This window comes from Aedes aegypti, chromosome 3, assembly GCF_002204515.2.
Source record: "Aedes aegypti strain LVP_AGWG chromosome 3, AaegL5.0 Primary Assembly, whole genome shotgun sequence".
In the NCBI taxonomy this organism is placed as follows: domain Eukaryota; kingdom Metazoa; phylum Arthropoda; class Insecta; order Diptera; family Culicidae; genus Aedes; species Aedes aegypti.
Genome location: NC_035109.1, coordinates 148,941,719 through 148,967,280, shown reverse-complemented (window position 1 = coordinate 148,967,280; position 25,562 = coordinate 148,941,719). Strand labels below are relative to the sequence as shown.

At 43.9% G+C, this 25,562-nt stretch overlaps 1 protein-coding gene across 9 annotated transcripts in view; it reads right to left on the bottom strand.

Moving 5' to 3' along the window:
- Positions 1 to 3,665: 3,665 nt before the first annotated feature.
- The window catches only part of LOC5572946 (ubiquitin carboxyl-terminal hydrolase 32), an 85,809-nt gene continuing 63,912 nt past the window's right edge, over positions 3,666 to 25,562 (bottom strand). For all 9 annotated transcript variants that reach the window (XM_021851797.1, XM_021851806.1, XM_021851805.1 and 6 more), the window contains exons 7-13: positions 16,782 to 17,428; positions 16,554 to 16,717; positions 16,286 to 16,494; positions 11,387 to 11,572; positions 10,749 to 11,315; positions 10,362 to 10,689; positions 3,666 to 4,936 (exon numbers count right to left, since the gene is read on the bottom strand). In XM_021851797.1, coding sequence (XP_021707489.1) covers positions 10,417 to 10,689; positions 10,749 to 11,315; positions 11,387 to 11,572; positions 16,286 to 16,494; positions 16,554 to 16,717; positions 16,782 to 17,428 — 2,046 coding nt within the window. In that variant the 3' untranslated portion in view covers positions 3,666 to 4,936; positions 10,362 to 10,416. The remainder of the gene's footprint in view (positions 4,937 to 10,361; positions 10,690 to 10,748; positions 11,316 to 11,386; positions 11,573 to 16,285; positions 16,495 to 16,553; positions 16,718 to 16,781; positions 17,429 to 25,562) is intronic.

The following is a 25,562-nucleotide window of genomic DNA, read 5'->3' as shown; positions in this document are numbered from 1 at the left end:
CCGTGTTTGCCTCTGCATCTCCACAAAGGTTACTGGGAGGGATGTTTGTTAATGGGGAGGATCGTTGGGTCATAGGATTCACTTTGATAAGCGATTAGACCATGATAAACAATGATTTGTGAGATATATACATGCTTATACTTAAATATAATATTTTCATTCGATATGAACAATTTCTATGTAGAGGAAAATTATGCCGACACTTGAGGTGACGAACCATTCAAAGTTTGTTGAACAAATACCTAAATGTAACATTCCTACAGCTGTCAGGACGAAAGCATGTGTTATTATATTTTACTCATTTGAAAAGAAACAAAAAACTCGATTAGTTGGGACATCATAGAACACTCTTATTCTTATGCCGACACTTACAGTGGCGAACCATCCAAAGTTTGTTGAATAAAGTGAACCTTTCGCAAGTCTACACTTGTAGTGTCGAACCATTCAAAGTTTTTTTAATTACAAAAATAAAGGTATATAAGAGGTGTTCTGAAAAAAAAATGTTAAACATAAATAAATCATGAATCAGAGTTTGTGTCGACACTCACAGTGACGAACCATCCATAGTTTGTTGAAAAATCATATTTACATCCCACCATTGTAACGATTGAATGTGCAGTCATACATATTTTATAGATTAGAAATAGTAGCATGAAACGAGCTCACCAATTGATCCGTTATCCTTGACTGAGCAGCCACAATCCACTTTCGGCTTCACTCGTTTGCTCGGCTATAAAAAAGCACTCAGGAAAAAAAAATAAGCGCGCGACCCAAAAAGAATAAAAAAAAACTGTTCGGGCTTTCTTGACGCACTGCCCAGGAGCAAGCGTCAAGGTCGAAGGATCAAACAGAACTAACCGATCGCGGCACTTTTTCAGTTACTCCAACCGAACTCACCGATACGCCACTTTTTCACTTACTAGACCAACGCGCGACATGTTTGATCCTGCCCTCGTCGCTCGCCCCGGCAAAAGCAAGTGTCAAGGTCGAAAGATCAAACAGAACTCCATGATGCTAGGCTGGTACATGCTTAGAAAAATCTCTTAAAGAATTCCGAATTTTAAACATTTATATTTGAAGGTAAACTGCGTACTTATTACACTTAAATCCATTTGTTAGTTTAAAATATCATCCAGTTATTCATTATTGAATTGTTAAGGAACTATTGAGGATTTCTCCAAAAAAAAAGTACAAGAACTTTTAGGAGTCTTACCAAAATTGTCTTCAAGATCACCAAGCAAAGCTTCTTTTGTAATTGCTCAATCCACACCCTGGCAGACAATTATCCGCCCATCTAGACACGGGCTGGGTGAGGACCTACCAAGCCTCCCCCGTTAACATGTCCTATACCGTTTAGCACACCGGGATCTTCCACAAGCAGGCGCCGGAATTAAAGCGGTCCCACAAGCTTCAGATACATTAAATAGATATAGTCCCTCTGGCACTAAACCGAATAGCGGCCTTCATATCATCACTAGCACTGCCTATCCCGCACGCCAAACAAAATGCCGGAAGTAGCGTGCCGTGTAGAACATCCGATGTTCTACACAGCACATCACCTCCGACACCATGCTCAACGTACAGCAAAGACATCGCTAATAAAAAGCGGAATGCGTCATTCGATTCAGTGCCAGAGGGACTATAAATGTAACGAAGAGGAAATGAAAAGATAGTAGAGATGGTTTGGTTGTTGGATTGCTGAAACGAGAAGAAATAAAGTCATTACGTTAAAACGTGGTTTTTATAGTTGAATAAATGTATCGATAGTTTCTCATCTGTTTCTTTTCCGTGTCGTAGTTGCGTCGATTCTATCCACCTCGAGTTTTGTCGTCTCCGCTCGAGCAATGAGGACCGCGATGAAATGAAAATATAAAAATATGACCATTAGTGTTTATCTATTATTTAATGTGGTTCTCATTTGCTTTTAAATACCTAAGTAACATGTGAGCTCTGCCTCTATCAGAAAATTCTAATGAATTATATTTTATTCTCCTGCACTTTCCCTAACACAAAGTATTCCTATTTAGTAAGACATTTACAAGTGCAAAAGCGCAAATAAAAGTGTGGGACCTCATCGAATCATGTTGATGCCCTCAGAGCACTCATTCTTCGATTTGCGAAAAATGAGTCCGCTGAAAACACCGACCCGACTCGACGCAATCGCGCACCTCTACCAACGCCTCCGCACATGTAAAAACTTCCAGTTATTCCTGTACATCAGAAGAAAAGAAAAACGATTAAGAATATCTTGCAGCGTAAAGTTTAAGTGATCAAATATTAATCCTTTCTTCGAACCTAATTTCATTATACATTGGGTTATGCTATGCTTCGCGTGTGATACGAACAATTAGATTTATCAATATAATGCATTAGCATCCAAACAAATACCCTAGAAAATTTTCTTATTGTCCGACAAACATTTCAAAACAATTACGAACTGCAAAAATTCGACGGTAACTTTACTCAACAAAGCTTTCATTCGATCACCCTTAAAATACACAGTCATCAGTAGACCATGCACTATAATATCCTCCTAATATAACGCAGAGCTAAAAATCCTCTCTTGCGTTACCCAATCTGAACAAGAAAATATTTTCAAATACTTCCACGGCAAAACAGATTCCACTTTCTACGTAATGTAACCTAGTATGAACAGCTGCCCAACTCTCCAGACCTGCGCCCTCCAAGATCCAAGGTGCTGCTGCCTTACGTTCAAAACTTCTTTCCTCAAAGTCTGTCTATCAATTCCGAACTCTATTGCATACTACCATACCAATCAGACCCTATTCCTGACAAGATATAGAGTCATAACCCCAATGTGATGGATTTACCCAGTAAATCCACAACCTTGTCCTAACCCCTCTTACGTTTCGCTATCCTCGAAAGTCACCCATATTGATGCTTGGCAAAAAATATCAGTATTCAATCCACAAATCCCAAATTACACCACATTACGTTGGTCCGTTTGGCGTCGCCGGTGGATACCTGTTCTGACATTCGTTTCTTTTAAACTCCATTTCAACCATGTCCCTCCACTTTATCAATACGAATGTTGACGAATCACGATAATCTGAAGATCGTGACCAGAACGGAGGTAGGATAAATCACTAGGGACCAACTACCACCAAGATCACCAAGCAAAGCTTCTTGTCACAAAAATCTTCAGAGAGTGGCACTATCAATTTTTCTACCTTGCCTTTGAAATTTTTCCCAAGGTTGCTCTTCAGATTTCTTCAACTAATCCTTCAGAAAATTTCTCAGAAATTCTATTATTTCTGAACAAATCACTGGACAATTCTTAAAGCTTTTCTTCGAGGAATCTGGAAATAAATTTCTGAAGAAGCTATGAAATAGTCTCAAAGAAAATAAAGGAACCTTGAGAATTCATACCAGGATTTACTGTAAGGTAAAAAAAAAAATTACTTGCTTAAAAACGAGACTTACCGACTTACCGTTACAAAAGACCTTTTAGAGACTTGCTGAAAAGCAGTGATATTTTGTCTTGAAAAAGAACTGCTACCAGCCCTGTGATATGCAACGGAGCTGTACACATGTATGTTAGGGCACAATTTGACCTTTGCGGTGGTAGTCATTTTTAGATATCGATACACCTATTTCGCTTTGAAGGCTTTCTTTCTGAAGGATTAACGAGTTCATTTTCTTCATCATTTTTCAACAGTATCTGTAGTCATCAATATTTAATATTGCTTCAACCAAGTCACATTTGACACGTAACAAAAGGAAATCAATAATAATAATAATAATTAGTAATAATTATGAGTGATAATAACGATAATTAAACGATTTCCGCTTATTCCTAAAATAATAACGGTGGCAAAAAAGATTAAACCAAAACAACAGAGTTCGGAGAAGAACCATAAAAATTCCATGTCGTATAAGTAGCAGACGAAAAAGTAGCGTAAAACAAACAATTTGTAACAAAACATCCGACAGGGAATAACAATGAGGAAGGGAATCTACATATGTGAGTACCATGTTTAAAGAGTACAGAAAATAATCGATTTTGGATGTGGTTGAAAGTAAACAGTTGTTTATAAAATATCTAATATCAAAAAGGAAACGGACACATTCTTCTGACTACTCCGCCATCTATCAACCATTGTTACAAGCATCAGAAACATACCTCCATAATGTCAATGGAATTTATCCAATTTGCAATTGCCATATCTAGGTATATAATTTAATTTGCATCGTGCCTTTACATCAATAGTAGTTAATGACGCCTTTGCACAGCTTTTTACCGTTCTATATTATTCGGAATGTTTAGTCTCGCTAAGCATGCACGAGGGAGAGTGCCTCTGCCCAAAACAGTACCTGGTAATTCTCTTTGATTAATTGAATTGATTTATCTATTGTTTCTCGCTTAATACATTAATAAAGCTAGTATCGATACTAAAATCCTACAGCGAAAAGAAAACACGATGGGCGCTTCCCAACCGTTTCTTTTCGATTGGCCATGGCCTACACCTAATAGTTGGTATCAGTTGATCCACGAATACACACTTAACAGGGAAAAATTGCTTCTTACGTGCGGAAATGTGTGTAATGATTTTGATTTTTGAATGATAAGCTCTAGAACGAAGCGTTAGGGGAAAGGAAAATATTGGGTAAAGGAAAGCATTAATTTTCCAATGCCTTTTGTTACCACCACTTAGTTACGTAATTAATACACGATGAGAGTAAAAATAGCACAGAAGCAGCAGACGCTCAGTACGGATACCGGGTGCTTTCGCGCGCCTCGATTCAGTAGTAGAAGGAACAGATCTGGAACCGTTTTTTTTTTCTTGCTGCGGATGTGACGTCATCTTTCCGCGATGACTTCCGCGTTGTACGGCGAACCGCAAGTCATCATCAGGATTGCGTGGTAACTTTCTCTACTTACCGGAAGAAGGTAGCGATAAGTTAAAGAATTTACCTGAAAGTATATGGAAAAGGAAATAAGATTAGACCTAGGATAACTGGGGACTAATAGCGTCGACATCGGTTCGTATAATACGTCGTATAATGATGATGAACCTGATAAACGCTGACAGTGTTTAAGACTCTGAAGACCGGGACCATAAGTACGAATAATTAGCTCCAAAAAAGGCATATAGCGTTCTCACCGCATAGAAACCCTATTATTGCATCTAAGCCTAATGCATACAACCATTGAATGAGCACTATATTGGTCCTATATGCGCACATACGGTATCTTTTCGTGCTATCCATCGTGTTTTTTCTACAGTATTGCTTCTTCTGGCATTATAATAGCATTAGCTAACATGCATTCCATGATTACAATATATGCGCTTATAATGCTACGTTACTTGCAAAGGCTCTTGGTTCAGATGAAATCTCCCAATAGGGGTAACCATGCTGCTCAAGCTGCTATGTATGCTAAAATTCGGGCGCGGTTATCCAGCGTCACGAGTTGCAGAACAAACAGAACGCTGCGCTTCAATATACAACGCTTGTCACCTGATGGAGTAGCTGTACAGTACCGCCAGCAGCTAGACGAGCAGTTGGGAAGAATCAACGTTGCTGGAGATGTCGACAGCCTGTAGGATCCTATCAACGGCGCGGGAAGTAATTGGCCCTGGTCAACGACGAAGACGAGACGACTGGTTCGATGAAGAGTGCCAGAGAGTAACAGACATGAAGAATGTCACCATAAGCCGTATGCTTGTGGCCGGTACCCGACAGCACAGAGAGCGGCATAGGCAGCGAGATCCGAATACAAGCGAATCTTTAGCAGAAAGAAAAGGCAGCACTAAGAAAGTGTGGTAGCCCGCCATGTGCAATAATCGAGAAGGGAATTTGCCAACCGATAAAACGGCGGTGGCTGCTAGGTGCAAGGAGCACTTTCAGCAATTGTTGAACGGTGAAAATAAAAATGTAGCGAGGAACAGGATGAACATTGATGATGACGATCAAGCTGTGTACCGTATCAGGCTATCAGCGAGCTGAAGAACTGTAAGGCTGCTGGGAAGGACGAGATCCCGGTTGAGCTCTTCAAGCACGGAAGTGAGCAGCTTTATCAGTCGATCCACCCAGTACTTCTGAAGGTATGGGAGGACGCAGAATTACCCACCGGCTGGTTGGATGGCCTCATACGCCCAATCTACAAGAAAGGACACAGACTGGAGAGTGCCATTTACAGAGGAATTACCTTGCTGAATTGGACGTAAAAATTCTGTCGCGCATCTTGTTTAACAGGCTGAGACCGCTCGAGGAGTCCTTCGTCGGCGAATACCAAGCTGGTTTTCGTGAGGGCCGTTCGACAACGGACCAGATGTTTAGCTTGCGAATGATCCTAGATAAATTCCGGGAGTATAACTTGCAGACTCACCATCTGTTTATTGATTTCAAGGCGGCTTACGACTCAGTGAAAAGAAATGAGCTTTGGCAGATAATGTCTGAACATGGTTTTCCGGCGAAACTAATTAAGCTGATACGTGCTATGCTGGATGGTTCGAAATCAAGTGTTCGGATCGTAGACGAGGTGTCAACCTCGTTCGTGACGTTAGACGGGTTGAAACAGGGAGACGCACTTTCGAATTTACTGTTCAACATTGCACTCGAGGGTGCTATTAGGAGATCTGGCGTGCAGGGAAATGGCACTATTATCACAAGGTCGCTTATGCTCCTTGGAATACCTCCAAGAATAACTTGAGGAACTTGTCCAAATATATTTTTTTCCTGTTCATCTAGACATTTCTTCTCGACTCACTCCTGTTACACCAAAGTTTTTGTAATGATTCCTTCAAGATTCTTTGTAGAAATACTATCCAGAAGAACTCTCTGTATTTTTCTAGATTTTGTTTGGGAATTTTCCCTTTCTCCAACAATTTGTGCTTCAAGGACATCTAGTTTTTCTTAGTTTAAAAAAATAAAATAAAATCCGACACAGAATCAATCAGCAGATCTTTATGTATACAGGGTGTCCGCAAATTATCCGTACAAACTTTGAAGACATGGCTCTATACAATCAAGCATAATAAATTCAAAATTCTTGCATGGTTTTAAACATTGGCTTATTACATTCGTAAATAGTGAATTTGACACATATCCGATTTCCAATATTTGTAAAAGGAAGCCAAAGGTGTAGAGATGTCTTAAACGGAGCTGTCTTTCAAGCTTTATGACGGAAGAGTAATGTCCACAGAACTCACTGGATTTGAACCGTACAATTTTATACTTCCAGTCTAATTTGAAGGCTCTAAACTATAGGTTACTTCAAATAATAATAGGACATTTGGATTCATCTCTTTTAGATTTTGGGGATAACACATCTCCAGTACGACTAGCGGCCCTCAGGAAAAACGACGTTGAAAAATTTAAATTTGCCTATCTCAGTAACAACCAATCATTTCGAAACTATCTAAAATTGTATTTTGTGTTAACATATAGATGTATTATTAAAGGTACATGGACATTGATTTTTCATTGTTTTCAATGCGAGATCATCTTTCCCATATTTTATTTTGTTCGGATAATTTGCGGACACCCTGTAAATAACTTTAGAAATTTTAGATATAGAAAATCTTCTGAGTAAGTCAAAAGAATTCGATAAGAAATTCATTTAAGAAATACTGCTAATTTCTTAAGTATTAGCATTCAATACACATAAACATAAATAAATAAAAAAAATTTCGTTAGGGTTTATTCACAAATTTCATAACGCCAAAAATGATCATTTTTGATAACCCCCTCCAACCCCCCCCCCCTGTAAGACTTGTAAAAACTTAAGTACACCCACCCACCCCCTTCAGTGTTATGAAATTTGTGAAATTATTAATTTGAAAAATTTCCGTTATTCATACTTAGATTTCTAGTAGCTCCTAGCAAGGATTACTTCTAGAATTACTCCGTGAACTGCAGATATCATTAAAAACACCCAGGGAATTGCACAAGAATTCTTTCTGATTTAACACTAGTAAATACCTCAGAAATCCCTCAAAAGCATATGTAGATACTCTTGCATTAATTTTCAAATTACAAATTTATTTGGAAATTACATCAGGGTTTCTTCGACACATTCTATCGAACTTTTCCAATCAACTGCATAACAAATAACCTCAAAAACTCCTCCAAAAGTTGCGCCACATTTATTCCCAAGATTACTGTAATAATTGGGCTCTACCTCATTTGGCATAATGCCGTTTGGCATAATGGCCATTTGGCATAACGGCCATTTGGCATAATTTGAAGAATAATTTCCTCAAATTATTGTTCTCAACTTTTGAAATGATAATGATCTGGCTAAATGAAATGCATGTCATCTTCGATTCGAAACAATATTATAGAATCATTTTCGATTTCCGACCAGCGCCCTCTAAGTCACACTTGTAGCTGTGAGAACTCATTCGTGTAGCTTCATAGAGGAGTACTATGAGGAGTAGAAAATTTGGCGCCATAGAGCGAGCTTGCTTTCATCAACCTTTTAATGCTCTCTGAACGTCTGTCTTTATTTATTTTTTAAGCATTAGCTCGATTTTTGACCGTGGCTTGGGTGCCACGATTGTGCTTCAAAAGTATATTGATTATTTTTTTATTCATGAGGGCACGGAAGTTAAGTATGAAGAACATCAAATGTCCCAAAGAAGGCAAATCCCAAGAGAGATTCTTTGCCTTAAATGATACAACAACCAGTTGATACACGGTTAAAAATTCAGCAGGATAATTCGCCTATTGTTGAACGTCTTAAAATCTCGCCTATTGCTGAAAAATATGTGTGTTCCTAATGTTCAACAGCGAGCATTTTATGCATACAATAATTGGCGAATTACCCTATTAGAAATTTTACCTTCTTTCAAATATAATCTGTTCTTTTAGTTTGCAGCGTAGCGTATCATAAGCACGCCATGATCGATTTTTATTTACATCGGACGCCCTTAATACCGTGTTGATTGGAATTTCCTGGATGCTTCTAGCTCCGGCCACTGACCTCAATGATTGCCGTTCACAGTTGCTACTCCGTTATTGCAAAAACAAACTGTACCTACACAGGGAACAAACAGACGCTACTCAGTATCAGTAGCATCCTCAATGTGTCGTACTTGTACTGGTGCTCCCATTATTATAACAAACAATAATGATGCCGACATATCTTTCGATTTTTTTTTCACCCGCCTAACGCGAACCCGCCACAATTGATTTGGATTCCATCGTTCGCCCACCAAGAAGCATGCAACAAATTCATCGGGTCAAACACTACTCGGTGATGTGGCCCATGATATGATCACGCCTAACCGGATTCCTGATATTACTCGGGTACGCATTGCATGCAAAACGAGTGTGTTTCTGGTTCCATCGCTCGCTCTCGTTTGAGCAAGTTACAAAACCAATGGACCCAACACTACTCAATCATGGACACTGTCCTTAATACACTAAAAAGTCATTTTTCTTCTACCTTATGCATGGAGAATGTAGAGGACGTCGTAATTATGGACTTTAGACGAAACAAGTCGGAATTTAGTCCAAAAACATCGTGAAAAGGCCTTTCTCCGGCTTTCAAAGCGTACAACAATAAGTTATAATTCCCTAAACTGCAAACTCAAAAGAACAGCTCATGGTTGAATGATGGCGAATTTTACTAAGGGGCTGCCCATTAACCACGTGGTCATTTTTTTAGAAATTTCAGACCATACCCCCTCCTGACCACAAGTGGGGAATTTCAAAGTTTTTATGGACCGTGGTCTTTGACCAGACCCCCCTTTCCGCCTATAAATGACCATGTGGTTCATGGACGACCCCGTATCCTAATTCATAGTCCCATATACTATGGGATGCCTCTCTTCTTGGACTAAAATCATTGTCAATATTTGCCCTTTTTCCAGTAAATTTTACTTGTCCTAGCCAAACATTTCAAGCACTTAAAATATTGAAATGTGAAAGAAAACAAATATTTTTTTTAAATTATGCCAGATGGCCGTTATGCCAAATGGCCATTATGCCAAACGGCATTATGCCAAATGGGGTAGAGCCAATAATTGCTGTGTGTGTCGTGATGTCATTTCTACACTAATTTCCGGAAGATTCCCAGAAAACATACTTCGGAAAAGCCTTGGAAAATATCTGCAGGAATCTTTGAATAGAGTTTATAGAATAGTTTGTGGGGAATTCGCAGGAGTGATTTATTATAAGTAATCACTGGAGGAATACGTGGAGAAATTTTTATAGGATTCGCTAGACAAACTTCTGAAATAAACTTGAAAATAATGTTTAAGAGATTCACTGTAAACCATCGATTACTCCGACCAATAGGACCATCACCAATCGTTAACGTCAACGTCCTTTGAACATTCAACTCATTCTGCCAAATAACTTCTATGATCAGTTGATCCCCAGCTACTTACCTAGCGTAGTTGCGCCGAGGCCTCGAACGGGGCCGGTCAGCGCCGGGGCTATCTTCTACATAAGCGTACACATTTTCTTCAGTTCGTTCTCGCTCTCCTCGAACTCGGCCAGATGCTCCGGAGGGATCTGCCGGCCGTCCACCTTCGGCAGGTAGGGATCGTAGTCCAGATCGCGCCGCTCGTAGAACAGCAGATACGCCGTGCTGGGATCGATCTTTGGCCGGGTTGGGATCTCCCGGCAGGAGCTGTCGTTGTAGCAATACCACGACCCGTTCGGGTTGGCCGCGTACGAGATGTAGTGCCCACCGTTCAGCATTCCCGAGTGACACTGGGTAAGGGATCAAGGTAATGTAATTCGTTCTAGCTTGAGGCAACAGTGAAACTTACCACAGCCGCGTACAGTTGATACTTCAAATCGAACGGGTCCCGTTCGGATTTCAGGTGGTGTTTGTGGAAGTCCGTAAACTGCCCATCGATCACCGGGGTCTTGGTCAAACTCGACGAAACCAATCGCTTCCGCTGGCCTTTAGATTTTATGCTCAAACGACCTTTGGCTTTGCTAGGACTGTCATCATCCTGTCGAACAGTCACCACCGGCTGGGTTCCGATAATGGCCGGCGTAATACTGTTGATGTCAACCTGCTGGCCTCTCTCGTCTTCATCGTCGCTTACGTGGCCGATTGTACCGGTAATAGAGGAGATGGACACTTCGTCGCTCACCTCATCGATCATCGACATCTCCCGATCGAATTCAACGATTTCATCGTGGCAGTCGTGATTCCGTCCATCGTAGGTTCCGCCTCCCTCCAGGAGTTCCTTGTGCCGCAGGATGGTTTCCTGGGGAACTGAAGCTAGATATGGGGTCGGATCGAACTCGTCGTAGGGGAAGTTGACCACCTTCTGCGACTTGACCCATTTGTTGTTCACAAAGTTGAAACGCTTCAGATGAACGATCTATACGATTAGAGATGGAAAGGCGTGAGACAAATTATATCTTTGTGATAACATGAGGAAGCAATACTGACCAACACTGGAGGTAGTTTCCAGATTTGCAACTTTTTGGTAGCTGGTTTCTTTTGCTTGCAATGCGAGCAGTGGTACCATTGTTCCAGTTTTTCCTCTGACGTGAAAGCGCGCAGGCAGTGATCTAGGTCAACGGGTTCGGTTTGCTGTTTCCGGCAAATGGCCACTGATTCGTGTTCGGTCCATAACTGAAACAAGAAATCGTTTGAGCCATACATGAGTAAGATGAACTTATCACTAAACACAGCATACGCTCAATAACTATGGACTAAACTGCAGGGTTGGTAATGATTGTGTGTCTAAGAAATAGAAACATTATAGATCAATGTCACATGACTAATCTGGTACAAAAAAAGGACAAACTGACACCAGAGAAAACTCCAAGAGCGATATTATAGAGATTCCCCCGGGAATCTAAGCAGAATGTTCATAGAGTTTCTTCAGGAATTCACGCATATTTTTTGTAGATTTTTCCAGGAATCGGCTTCAGTTATTATTCGCAAGAATTATTCAGAGTCTCATTCAGTGATTCTTTCAAGATTTTCATTCAGAATACCTTTATAAATGCAACCAATATTTCTTCTTTCAGATTGTTTTTCAAAAGTTACTCAGGAGAATCAATATATTTTCCTGGAATTTCTAAAGGAAGCCATCAGTTCTTCTGGAATGTATTTAATGTAATTAATGTATTTTTCCCATAGAATTCCTGCAGGACTTTTTGAGAGAGTTACTTAGGTCTTTCCTCAAAGTTTCCATTCAGGATTGCTTCAATATTTCTACCAGAAAAACAAATAAAGGTTAAATGATAAATTTATGCTATGCTTTGTGAAAATTAAATATTTTGTTCAAAATTACTCGTACCGTATCCATAGCACAACTACTATACAAACTATATTTTTCCCTTATAATAGAGGTTGGAATATTTTGATTATCGTCAAAAATTTATCCAAAATGACTTCTTTTGTTATTTTCTTTTGCTTTTTTTTTGGTAATTCATTATTGGTACTGGCATCCTATTGCTGTAGCATTTCCTGGTAGAAATCCTAAATGAACTCTTTGAAGATTCTAATAAAATTCACTCGGAAAATTTAGGAGCAGTCGGATCTCTGCAAGAAATTCCTGGAAGAACATCATTCTGAATAATACATAAAACATAAAAAAAAAAAAGGTCGATACCTTCTCCTAAGTATTTTTATGATAATTTTGGCGCGAATTGTTGCAATAATTCATTTTGATTACTTACGAGGTTTTTCAATTCTATGAGCATTTTTGTAAGACCCTAAGCAGCAATTTCCATAGGATTTTTTACAGGAGTTCCTGGAGGTTCCCTTCCCGGAAAACTTGAATGAATCGTTCAAAATACACTATTAAAACATTGCATCTCTGAAGTTATTGTTTAAAAATTCCTCGGACAATAGCCGGAGGTGCGATCCATCAATTCTGCAACCAATCGAGAGCTTTGAGCCGATAACTTAACCCGCCGACAAGATCTTTTGTTTTAGGCTTTATTCATTTCGCGGTACAGTAAATGGCTGGGCATGGCGTACCATTGGTATATCGCGTACATGCAGGAATAAAATAGACCCCTTTGTGTGGTCCTTAGCCTCTTGCTCAACAACTCCTATCCCTACCTCCTCGCGGTACTGGCCGGGGTACGAGTAATTTTAGGGAAGATCGGGTAACCAACCTCGGTGGGAACCCTGGTTGTATGCTAACAGGGAAGGGGGGTTTGCTTTTGCTTTTGCTTCTGCAAACCTGGAGCGTCTGTACTCCATGTTAGGAGCGGCTGATCATCGTCCGAGTGCCAGAAAAGAACTCTAGGCTAAACTGCGCACTGTGGTCCTCCAAACATTTAGGGGGAATTGTCCTCCGGAAATCTAGGGAGCTGGTGTCAGGCCCTGCAAGCCAGTCGTAAAAAAAGATCAAGCAACAAATAATCAACGAGAGAATACGAACCGGGACAGTCGGCGAAGACCACAGCGACGTATAGGGACTAGCGATTGAAATCTCGGTAAGTGAAACTGTGAATCTCTCAACTTCATCGGGAGCACACGCATACTCGCCGACGTGCTGAAGGACCGCGGATTCGGCATCGTAGCGTTGCAGGAAGTGTGTTGGAAGGGATCAATGGTGCGAACGTTTAGAGGTAACCATACCATCTACCAGAGCTGCGGCAACACACACGAGCTGGGAACAGTTTTTATAGTTATGGGTGATACTGATATGCAAAGGCGCGTGATCGGGTGGTAGCCGATCAATGAACGTATGTGCAAGTTAAGGATCAAAGGCCGGTTCTTCAACTTCAGCATAATAAACGTGCACAGCCCTCACTCCTGAAGCACTAATGATGACAAAGACGTTTTTACGCGCAGCTCGAACACGAGTACGACAGCTGCCCAAGCCACGACGCCAAACCGTCATAGGAGATCTAAACGTTCAGGTTGGCCAGAAGGAGGAGTTCAGACCGACTATTGGAAATTTCAGCGCCCACCGGCTGACGAACGAAAACGGCTTACGACTAATTGATTTCGCCGCCTTCAAGAATATGGCCATTCGTAGCACCTACTTCCAGCACAGCCTTCCATACCGATACACCTGGAGATCACCACATCAGACAGAATCACAAATCGACCACGTTCTGATTGATGGACGGCACTTCTCCGACATTATAGACGTCAGGACCTATCGTGGCGCTAACATCGTCTCTGACCAACTGCACCCAAAACTCTCCGTCGTCAACAACATACGGTACCGACGGTCGCCCCGGTATGGCCTAGAGCGGCTTAAGCAACCGGATGTCGCAACTGCGTACGCGCTGCACCTCAAGGCTGCATTACCGGAGGAGGGTGAGCTGGATGAAGCCCCTCTTGAGGACTGCTGAAGAACAGTAAAAGCAGCCATCAACAATGCAGCTGAAAGCAACATCGGGTACGTGGGACGGAGTCGACGGAACGATTGGTTCGACGAGGAATGTAGGCAGGTTCTGGAGGAGAAGAATGCAGCTCGGGCGGTCATGCTGCAGCAAGGGACCCGACAGAACGTTGAACGTTATAGACGGAAACGGCAACAGCAGACCCGCCTGCTGGAGACGGAGTGCGAGGAGATGGAACAGCTGTGCCGGTCTCAAGAAACACGTAAGTTCTATCAGAAGCTCAACGCATTCCGCAACGGCTTCGTTCCGCCAGCCGAGATGTTCAGGGATAAGGATGGGAGCATTTTAACGGACGAGCGTGAGGTGATCGAAAGGTGGAAGCAGCACTTCGACGAGCACCTGAATGGTGCTGAGAGCACAGGCAATGAAGGACGGAACAACGGAGGAAATGCTTTCGTTAGTACTGCGGAGGATCGAAACCAACCAGGATGGCATCGGAGCTGAACTCATAAAGATGGGTCCGAAGAGGCTGGCCATTTGTCTGCACCGGCTGATAGACACAATCTGGGAAACAGAATAGCTACCGGAGGAGTGGAAGGAAGGGGTAATATGCCCCATCTAAGTTAGATTGTCAGAACTTTCGAGCGATCACCATTCTAAATGCGGCCTACAAAGTATTATCCCAAATCATCTTTCGTCGTCTGTCACCTGTAGTTCGTTGGAAGTTATCAAGCCGGCTCCGCTGACGGCCGATCGACAACGGACCAGATCTTTACTGTACGGCAAATCCTCCAGAAATGGCGTGAATACCAGGTCCCAACGCATCACCTTTTAATCGATTTCAAGGAGGCATACGACAGTATCGACCGCGTAGAGCTATGGAAAATCATGAACGAGAACAGCTTTCCCGGGAAGCTCACGAGACTGATAAGAGCGACGATGGAAGGTGTGCAAAATTGTGTGAAGGTTTCAGGCGAACATTCCAGTTGGTTTGGATCCCGCCGAGGACTACGACAAGGTGATGGACTTTCGTGCCTGTTGTTCAATATTGCGCTAGAAAGTGTTATGCGGAGAGCCGGGCTCAACAGCCGAGGTACGATTTTTACGATATCCAGTCAATTTGTTTGCTTCGCGGGTGATATGGACATTGTCGGCCGAACATTTGAAAAGGTGGCAGGTCATCAGTGAAAGTCGGGCCTACTATGGCCTCCACAAGAAGCTGCGGTCAAAAAAGATTCACACCCGCACCAAATGTACCATGTACAAAACGCTCATAAGGCCGGTAGTCCTCTACGGGCATGAAACGTGGACTATGCTCGAGGAGGACCTGCAAGCATTTGGAGTCTTCGAACGTCGGGTGCTCAGGACGACTATCTTTAGCGGTGTGCAGGAAAACGATGTGTGGCGGCGAAGGATGAACGACGAGCTCGCTCAACTCAACGGCGAACCCAGTATCCAGAAAGCGGCCAAAACTAAAAGAATTCGATGGGAAGGGTATGTTGCAAAAATGCCGGACAGCAACCCTGCAAAATGGTGTTGGCTTTAAATCCGATTGGCACAAGAAGGCGTGGAGTGCAGCGAGCTAGGTGGGCGGTTCAAGTGCACAGCGATGCGAGCGTAGGGGAGTACCGAGGCCACGAACCGAGTATTGTGGCGTGAAATTGTTGATACAGTGTTATCTGTTTAGATGTTAACTAAATAAATGAATGAACTAGAAAGTTTGAGAACTCATGTACTCTTCTTTTAAAAATTTACTTTTTTATCTATGGAAGAGACAGTATGTGCGACTAAAAAATTGATACATACTTTAATAGGTCTTTGGAAGAAAAGTTTGATGGTGTCTAAGATGTTTTGGAAAATTTCCAAGAACTGTTGGATAAACTTTATGAAATTTTTGAACTGTAACGACAGAAATATAGGCGCGATTCATGTGTGAAATGGCGATGTGGATCTCACTGAGTAAAATACGTAGTGTAAAATATTTTACTGAGAATGGACTGACAAACAAATATTAGCAAATAAAACTTACCCGCTCGCGAGTGCTTTGGTAACGTAAATGCAGCGCCGTCGGGTCCCAATCGATGGCAATCTGTATGTTGTTGGTGTTGATCGAACGCATCGAAGGCGTGGGAGACGATTGCATACCATCCAACGAAGACGTGGTCGAACTGCCGTAGGTTTTCCTCCGGAAGGTCGGGGTCTGTTCGCGCGACGATAGATTTGGCGTTGAGTTGTTACCTGTGAAGAGGAGAGTTTGAAAGTCTGGTTGTAAAATAAATGACAATAAATCATCCTACTTGATGATCGACCAGAATATGTTAGTCCCTGAAGAAGTGGCTCGTCGTTGCAAGGGATTTCACAGCCTCGACAAAACCGTGACCACGGACACAGGGCACAAATGCGGCCTCCGCTGGCCACAGCTCGCAATGTAAATGGGAAGTCGTATCCCAAGCTATCGTCACTGCAATGGAATAACCGAACATTAGGTTTACGAAAAAGAAATTTAAAAGCTTAATTCAACATACCAGTCTGTTGCATGATTGGATTGATCCGGCGGCGTCGGAGGCAGAGGGCTGAGCAACCTTGCCACCTGCAGCCAAACCGAGCAGTACAGTTCCTTGTTGGTCACGCCGTCGTAGCACGGTATCAGCAGCGGTACGCCAAATAATCCCGGCCGGGATTTGTGATGGGACAGGAAGTATGTATCCTGCCTACTGAGCTTCCGGTGAACCGCTATCAGATAGTTGCCCTTCTGTTGATGGTACATTCCGCTAGCACTTCCGCTACCTGCGCTCGGCGGTCGCTTAATTGCACTTAAACTGAACGAATCTCCATGCTGGTGTTGCTGTTGTTGCTGATGGTGGTGGTGATGCTGATGAAGGTGGTGGTGGTGGCCAACGTCGGCATAGGGAAACGGGCCACTATCGCCCTCCATGGTTCCATGGCCATTATAGATAATATCACAATCGTTGCAGGGCGTGTCCTGCTCGTCATGTCCTACTGCGGACGCGTTCCAACTGTTGTCGACATTGTTCAGCAGATTCGTCGTCGACACAGTTTTACGGTTCTGGTCCTTGTATTGCGTGTTCATTGCGTATGAACTAGCACCATACTGGGTGGTTTCACTGAAGATGAACGTACTGTCCGGACTGGCGCTGATTTCGGGAATGTTCTGAAACGTTCCGTGAAACTGGGTGGTTAGTGAAACAAGGTTCAAAATAACTTAGAAACTATTGGAATAGAGCTTAACGGAATAACTAAGAAACGTTGTATGCCCCCTGTAATCATATAAAGAGTTAACTTGAAAACCAATTGCACTACTGAATAGAAAGCAGTAGAAGTAAAAGAACTAAGCTTACAATTTTCCAATAGCTACAAGCTACTATTATTATTTACTTCACTACATTTGTATTAGTTGAAAGCATCATTGAAATGTTCGACAAGATTTGTCTCTATGAAGACATCTATAAACCACGTCACCTAATGGTGCTAATGCTGACAAAATTCCACAATCTATAAATGTAAAAGCAAAGGTTTTGGAAGAAAGTTGACAGAAGGCTACGAAGGAAAATGGGGTTTGATTCCCAAAAACACACGTGGCTGTTAGATAACATCCTTTTTGAATCATAAATGAATAAAACATAAAAAATCTAGAAGGATCATACTAATACAATAGCTAGGGCATGTACGTACCAATAGACCATTCCTTTAGGTACCGCCCATAAGCAATTAGTATAAGAAGTGCTTGGCGACGAGGTCGAATGCAGCGCTGGTCTCGGCTATCGTCGAACAACAGTTTAACATCGACATGGCCGTTAAATCCAAGGGTCTATAGCGACACTCAGGTGGTTGCGATTAGCCTTCTGAGTTTGCTTCAAGTGCTTCGGGAAGGCGTAGAAATGTAATGGCTCCCACAGAAGTAAGCTGTGCCGAACATATGACAACGGAGGCCACAGGGCAAGCGAATGTAAGCCTAATAATACATTATGTGCCGACAGAGCAGATAACAGACACCTAATGGGTGGCCCCAGATGTCCGGCCTCAAGCGAAGTATCAAAGCAGCGGGTTTTATTGCAGCTGCTGCTTGTCGGTCGATTGACGAATTTTCCCACATGGTCGACCGGAAGATAGCCGAACTAGCAAATCGGCAGGCAGTAGTTTATTTTTTGTGGCAAGACCCGTTTTGCCATTCGCATCATTAGAAGCAACTAAAAGCTATCCACTAGGAATCAAGATAACAGCTTAAGCCCTCTGACGCGTCTTTTCCCAGTCAGACAAAATAGAGTTAATAAAAACCCACTACCTTACTGGCATTTGCAATCCAAAATTCACGTAGTCTTAAATAACCTCCGTTTAGAAATTTGGATCTGCGCTTGTATAAAGCAGTACAACAGCAGAGCAGATGTTCCGATGTTTTGCGTTCCATGTTACAGAAACAACCGATTACATTCTGAACCTGACCAATATTCTTCAAATGCTATCTACTCGGACAGTGTCCAGTTACTAGGCCAGTGTATGTACGGAGAACTCTTTTGTTGAGCTCTTAAGTCTTTTGATTATATGTGGTTACATTTTACAAACATGTTTTTGATTGATTCCACTTGAACATTATCCTTTGTCGATCCATGTTTCATAGTTCCTTATTTAGCACTGATAAAAATCCACACGCTGGATCTGTGTGTTTCAAATTATGGATCGATTCATGAACGTCCACATCGATTTGCTGTGATTTATTGCTAACTTCGTGTGTGTTACACATTAAATTCAGGGTGTCTACTCATTTACAGAAATGAAATTCCCTGAGATTCCCAGGTTTTCCAGGTCAAAAAAATCAAGGTTGTATAAATTCTTCAAAATGCATAAATGATTAACGAATAGTTCATTTCATTAGTATTTTTCAGAGGCGTCGCGTCCGCATGTGCAACATGTGCACTGCACAGGTGGCATCTCGTTCATCCTGACCGCCAACAATATGTATAACTTATCAATGACAATTTAATAATTCATTCACCTAACAAAATATAGCCCTTTACAAGTATCGCTATTATCAATAATTTGCTAAATAATTTACATTCATCAAAATATTTGGTAAAATTTTGCTTTGCAAATTAAATGAAATAGGCATTTTCGTGCGACGCACGATCTAAGAACTATGGACCGATGCACGAGCTCATTATTTGACGTTTGAGCGGTGCCGTGTTATTTACGTGACCATGAAAAGCGTGAACTTGGCACCGCTCAAACGTCAAATTAGTGAACTCGTGCATTGGTCCATTCTTTTGCTCGCGCACAGCGCGAAGCATGCTACGCAACACTTTATCCCACGCTACACATTGCTGGGGCAGCAGGGACGACAGTCCAGGGGCTTAACGGACCCCCCCCCCCCCCCAGGACCTCTGCGAGTTGGGGAGTTGCCCAGGATGTGGTGAAGTTCGCAGTGGGCTCTGATGAACCTTCATAAAAACCACAAAAATCCGAATGCAACTCTGTCACAGCGACCGGTGCCGCTTAAAGTACCCTAGCCCAAACTAACAGGAGTGCCAACCGGCACATCAGGATTGATACCAGTGAGATCTTGATTATGGCATACTGGTCGCGATACAAACGGACAAGGCATGGAATTACGAGTAGGAGTGCTTCGAGCACATTGGGACCAACGCCAGTACGGCCCCAATTATGTATACTGGCAGCGCACGACAAAGGACAAGTAACGGTATATGTACTGGATAATATGCTTTGAAGCTGACAGCGGCGACATTCTACTCCCTTAGTAGGGTCGGGTGACACTGGCCCGAAACGGCGAGTGGGTTAATGGCGCAGGCTGCCTCCGTCCCGTAAAACCGTGGCAGGCCTTAGAGTACGTTCCAAATCCGTCGCCTGGTTGTTCCAACTGGGCGGGAGTAGGCTCAGATGCCATTACCTGACCTGCGCCGATCCGGCTCTGAACATAGTACCCCATAAAGGACTATGTCAACCCTAGCATGGCCTCCCTGCTTGCATAGATAACCATGGGATTATAAAGGCGACTATTCCAGCGGAGATGGATAGCGGCTCTTAGGGGGACCCATAAGAGATGATCAACCAAAACAAACAACTAGCGGAATGTGAAGGAGAGGCTTCTGGACCTATCAGTAACCGGCTAAGGTTCCCGCCAAGGAAGGAGGCGACCAACTTTATTGAAAACAGTGTGGGCAAAAGCCTAGATACTGTGACGACGGCAGGCACTGGCCGCTCCAGTGCAACATGTGTGGTGACCGATGGCCCGGGACTAATCGAGGCCATGGATCGCAATAGGGAGTACCTCCCTAAAATGCAGGTAGCTGCTGAGCAACTTGATGTCATCATCGAATATGTTAAAAGCAAAACAAACATCAGCAAAGACTTGAAAACAAGTCTACTGAAATTGCGACAATCAGTCCTAGCTGCAAAGCAGGACTACGAGAAAGCCAAGGAACAACTGGGCAAGGTAGAAGGCCAAAAAGACACTAGGTCGTGTCAGACCGAAGTGTTTTCCTTCACAGGCAACGCGAATATATCTGATGATATTATTCGATACGCGATGCGGAAGAGGGAAGCTTCCGGGGATGAATACGTGGCGAAAAGACGTATGGTTGCTAAGGGAAAAGTGACCTACGCGGCCGTCCTCCAAAGCGGAAAAGCTGGCACGAGCCAAGCCCCGCGATCAAGAGGACATGGCAACAAAGGAGAGGCCAACACCAATCCTAAGGCCAAGAAAGCGAAGAAAAAGGAGCCACGGGTTAACCGGAACCAGACAGTGCATCCACAGGAACCACGGGCGCAAGGCAACAGCAACCCGTGGATACGAGTTGGAAATAAGAAAAAACAGAGGAAACCGAAAACGGAGCCCAAGGAGAGCGCTAAACCGAAAACAGCGAAACGTAGGAATTTAGGCGAAGCCCTCGTTATCAAAACGGAGGAAGCAAAATACGCCGAGGTTCTGAAGGCGATGCGAAGCACAGAGAAGCTATCGCCATTGGGCGCAGACGTGCGAAGCATAAGGCGAACTAGGATTGGTGAAATGATCCTAGTCTTAAAGAAGGACGCCAAGGAAAAGGGTGCAGTCTATAAGCAACTGGCACAAGAAGTACTTGGTGACGAGGTTGATGTAAGATCCCTTACTGCTGAAGCGACTCTCCAGTGTAAAAATCTGGATGAGGTCACCGATGCAGCGGAGGTCTCGGCTGCCCTCAAAGAGCAGTGTGACATCGACGTAGCCAGTAAGGCCATCCACCTTAGAAAGGGCCCGCAGGGCACCCAGGTGGCGGCGATCAGGCTGCCGGTCGCAGAGGCCAACAAAGCGAAGAACTTGGGCATACTCAAGGTAGGCTGGTCGGTTTGCCGGATGAGCATACAACAGCCTCCTGAAGTTTGCTTCAAGTGTTTCGGGAAGGGCCATAAGTCGTGGAATTGCAATGGTCCCGACAGAAGTAAGATGTGCAGAAAATGCGGCGCTGAAGGCCATAGGGCAAGCGATTGTAAGCAAATCGCTAAGTGCCTAATATGTGTCGACAGAGCAGACAACGGACACTTAACGGGCGGACCCAAATGTCCGGGCACAAGCGGAGTATCAAAGCAGCCAAAACGGAAGTAACACAGTTAAATTTAAACCACTGTGATGCAGCCCAGCAGCTGCTTTGGCAGTCAGTCTCGGAAACCAAGACTGACGTGGTGTTATTATCGGACCCATACCGCATACCAGCCAACAACGGGAACTGGGTGGCGGATAGGTCTCAACAGCTAGCAGCTATAGGGACGACAGGACGATACCCAATCCAAGAAGTAGTCTCTAGCTCAAATGACGGTTTTGCGATAGCAAAAATCAACGGCGTGTTCTATTGCAGTTGTTACGCGCCCCCAAGGTGGTCGATTGAGGAATTTTCCCACATGGTTGACAGGATGATGGCCGAACTAGCTAATCGGCAGCCAGTAGTGATAGCTGGCGACTTTAATGCATGGGCAGTGGAGTGGGGTAGCCGCTGCACCAATCAAAGAGGCCAGCTATTGTTGGAATCCCTGGCCGCATTAAATGTAGAGCTGGCAAATGTGGGTACAGTGAGTACCTTCCGCAGAAATGGTGCAGAATCGATCATCGACGTGACGTTTTGTAGTCCTAACCTTTTAGGTACCATGAACTGGCGCGTTGATGACGGTTATACTCATAGCGATCATCAATCGATTCGCTATAGTATAATACCAGGCGGGCAGAAGGCAGCGCGATGTAACTCGACCCAAGCCCGAGGATGGAAAACAGCGCGCTTCGACGGCGAAGTATTCACTGAAGCCCTGAGGCGCGAACGAAACACTCTGGACCTAAACGGTGAAGAGCTAGTTGCTATGATATCACGAGCGTGTGATGCTTCCATGCCGAGAAAAGCCCCTCCTAGAGAGAACAGGCCGCCAGTGTATTGGTGGTGCGAATCAATTGCAAATCTTCGAGCAATCTGCCTTCGGGCTAGACGAAAAATGCAACGCGCACGCACAGAAGCACAAAGAGAGGAACGCGGTGCAGCATTCAGAGAGGCAAAGTTGGCTCTCAAAAAGGAAATCAAGAGTCGAAAACGGGCATGCTTTGAAAGTCTATGCGAGAGTGCCAATTCTAGTCCATGGGGTGACGCCTACAGAGTGGTAATGGCTAAGACCAAAGGAGCCATAGCGCCCCAAGAGAAATCGCCCGAGTTGCTGCGATCGATAATCGATGTACTCTTCCCGCACCATCCCATAAGCCCATGGCCCCCAGCACCGTATGCGGCAGATGAAGGAGAAGAAGTGGCGAGAGTGATGAACGAAGAGCTGGCAGAAGTCGTGAAATCATTCGCGTCAAACAAGGCACCGGGACCCGATGGTATCCCGAATGTTGCCTTAAAAGCGGCAGTGAACACGGATCCGGACATGTTCAGAACCACGATGCAACGCTGCATTGATCAAGGAATCTTCCCGGATGTATGGAAACGACAGAAATTGGTGCTACTACCAAAGGCGGGGAAACCACCAGGTGACCCGTCGGCGTATAGACCTATCTGTCTACTAGATACGACGGGCAAGTTATTGGAGAGGTTGATTCTCAACAGACTAGTACCGTATACGGAGAGTGCGGACGGCCTGTCCAACAACCAGTTTGGATTCAGAAAAGGTAAATCTACTCTGGACGCCATCCAGTCGGTCGTTCAAACAGCTGAGGTGGCAATCGAGCATAAAAGGAGCGGCATCCGTTACTGCGCGGTTGTCACTCTGGATGTGAAGAATGCGTTCAACAGCGCAAGCTGGGAAGCAATAGCACACGCGCTTCACCGCCTCAAGGTACCGGTGCAGTTGTGTAAGCTTCTAGAAAGCTATTTTGATGGTAGGATTCTACTGTATGACACAGAGGAGGGGCAGAAAAGCGTTCAAATTACCGCGGGAGTACCTCAAGGTTCAATCCTGGGCCCGCTGTTATGGAATGCGATGTACGATGACGTACTGAGGCTGCCCCTTCCGACGGGTGTTAAGATTGTTGGCTTCGCCGACGATATCACCCTAGTGGTCTATGGTGAATCGATGGAGGAAGTAGAGTTGACAGCAGCGCACTCTATTTCCCTGGTTGAGGAATGGATGAAGTCTAAGAAACTAGGACTGGCCCGTCACAAGACTGAGGTGGTGGTGGTCAACAACCGCAAGTCCGAGCAACGGGCGCTTATCTCGGTAGGTGATTGCACCATAGAGTCCAAGCGATCCCTTAGGCATCTTGGGGTAATGATCGATGACAAGCTGAGCTTCGCTAGCCACGTTGAATATGCCTGTAAAAGGGCATCTACGGCTATAGCGGCGCTTTCGAGGATGATGTCTAACAGCTCTGCTGTAATTGCCAGCAAACGCAAGCTGCTGGCAAGCGTGGCGCTATCCATACTAAGGTATGGAGGACCAATCTGGTCAAAAGCGCTTAGAACGAACAGAAACCTAAAGCGGTTGGAAAGCACGTACAGGATAATGTGCTTAAGAGTAGCAAGTGCATACCGGACGGTATCTAAAGAGGCCGTGTGCATCATAGCCGGAATGACACGCGTGCCCCAATTGTGCTGGTGTGGAGGAAACAGCGGAGCATGTCGTGTTCGATTGCCCCCGTTTCATTGTTGTGAGAGGTCGCATGCTCACTACATGCGGAGGGGACACGACCCCGACAATATTATAGAGAGAATGTGTGCGGATGCCGAGTGCTGGAATGCAGTAACCACGGCTGTCACTCACATTATGTTAGAATTGCAGCGTCTATGGCGCGCCGACCAAGAGTTGGCTGCAGAGGATTAGCCCTGCCGAGGCTGGTCCCTTGTAACATTGTTTAAGTCGGCTAGGAGAAGCAGTTTGCCTAGGCTACTTCTGCTACACGTGTTGTGCTATATGCACTGGTCCCTTCCCGAAGAAATATCGTAAGGTGGTTCCGGGGAGATGAGGGTCTGAGTCCAAGGGTCATGTCGATGCACTGTTCACCACTTGAGCAATTCTAAATGAATTGCTCATGCACAGTGCATAGGCTGGTTTTAGCGGGTCGTCGTTGGTGCGTCATCCCCGCATTCCCTGAGTTATCTTCTCAGGGGATCTGTTTGCAGATTTCCCCCTTGTAAAAAACAAAAAAAAAAAACACATTGCTGGCTGGGACGATGAAACCCAACGTGTGCACTTTCATCGGTAAACGGGCTGCCCGGTATCATTCACGCAATGCTGCCAATGTGGTAGAGAGCTTTTTGAACTACAAATGCCAGTGTGTGAGTAGCCAAAGCGTCAACTCCGACCAGTGCACATCTTGTTACAGCAATCAAGTCGACCAGTGTGAGAGTGCAGAAGGGCATGAAAAGAGAGTAAATCAATCCACGAGAGAGATTCATTTTGCTTGCTCTCTTTTGGAATTCGCGCCGTCCAGGATCACCATGCTTGTGTTGTGAAGCGCGGGTGTGTTTCAGGCAGCGGAAGGTGGATTATTTTTTAGTTGACTTTCAGTAATCAAACCTCGCTTTTCGCATCCTGCGCAGTAGTTTTTGCAATAATTAATCGCAGAATGGACGCGCCATCGTCGTCATCACACTTGTTCTATATGTAACACAAGCGAGTATTTTACACGATGCGAACTGTTTTGGTTCAATTCTATGTAACGATATACATGACCATGGTGACTATAGATAGTCACAGTTTTAAATTGCAAGATTAGTTTGAATCCAGTGCTGTTAAAATTGTCACTACTTTTTCAGAATTCATCATTGAACGATGACTGATTATTGGGTTATTTTGCGATGACAAATTTACCGGTTTGTTTAACA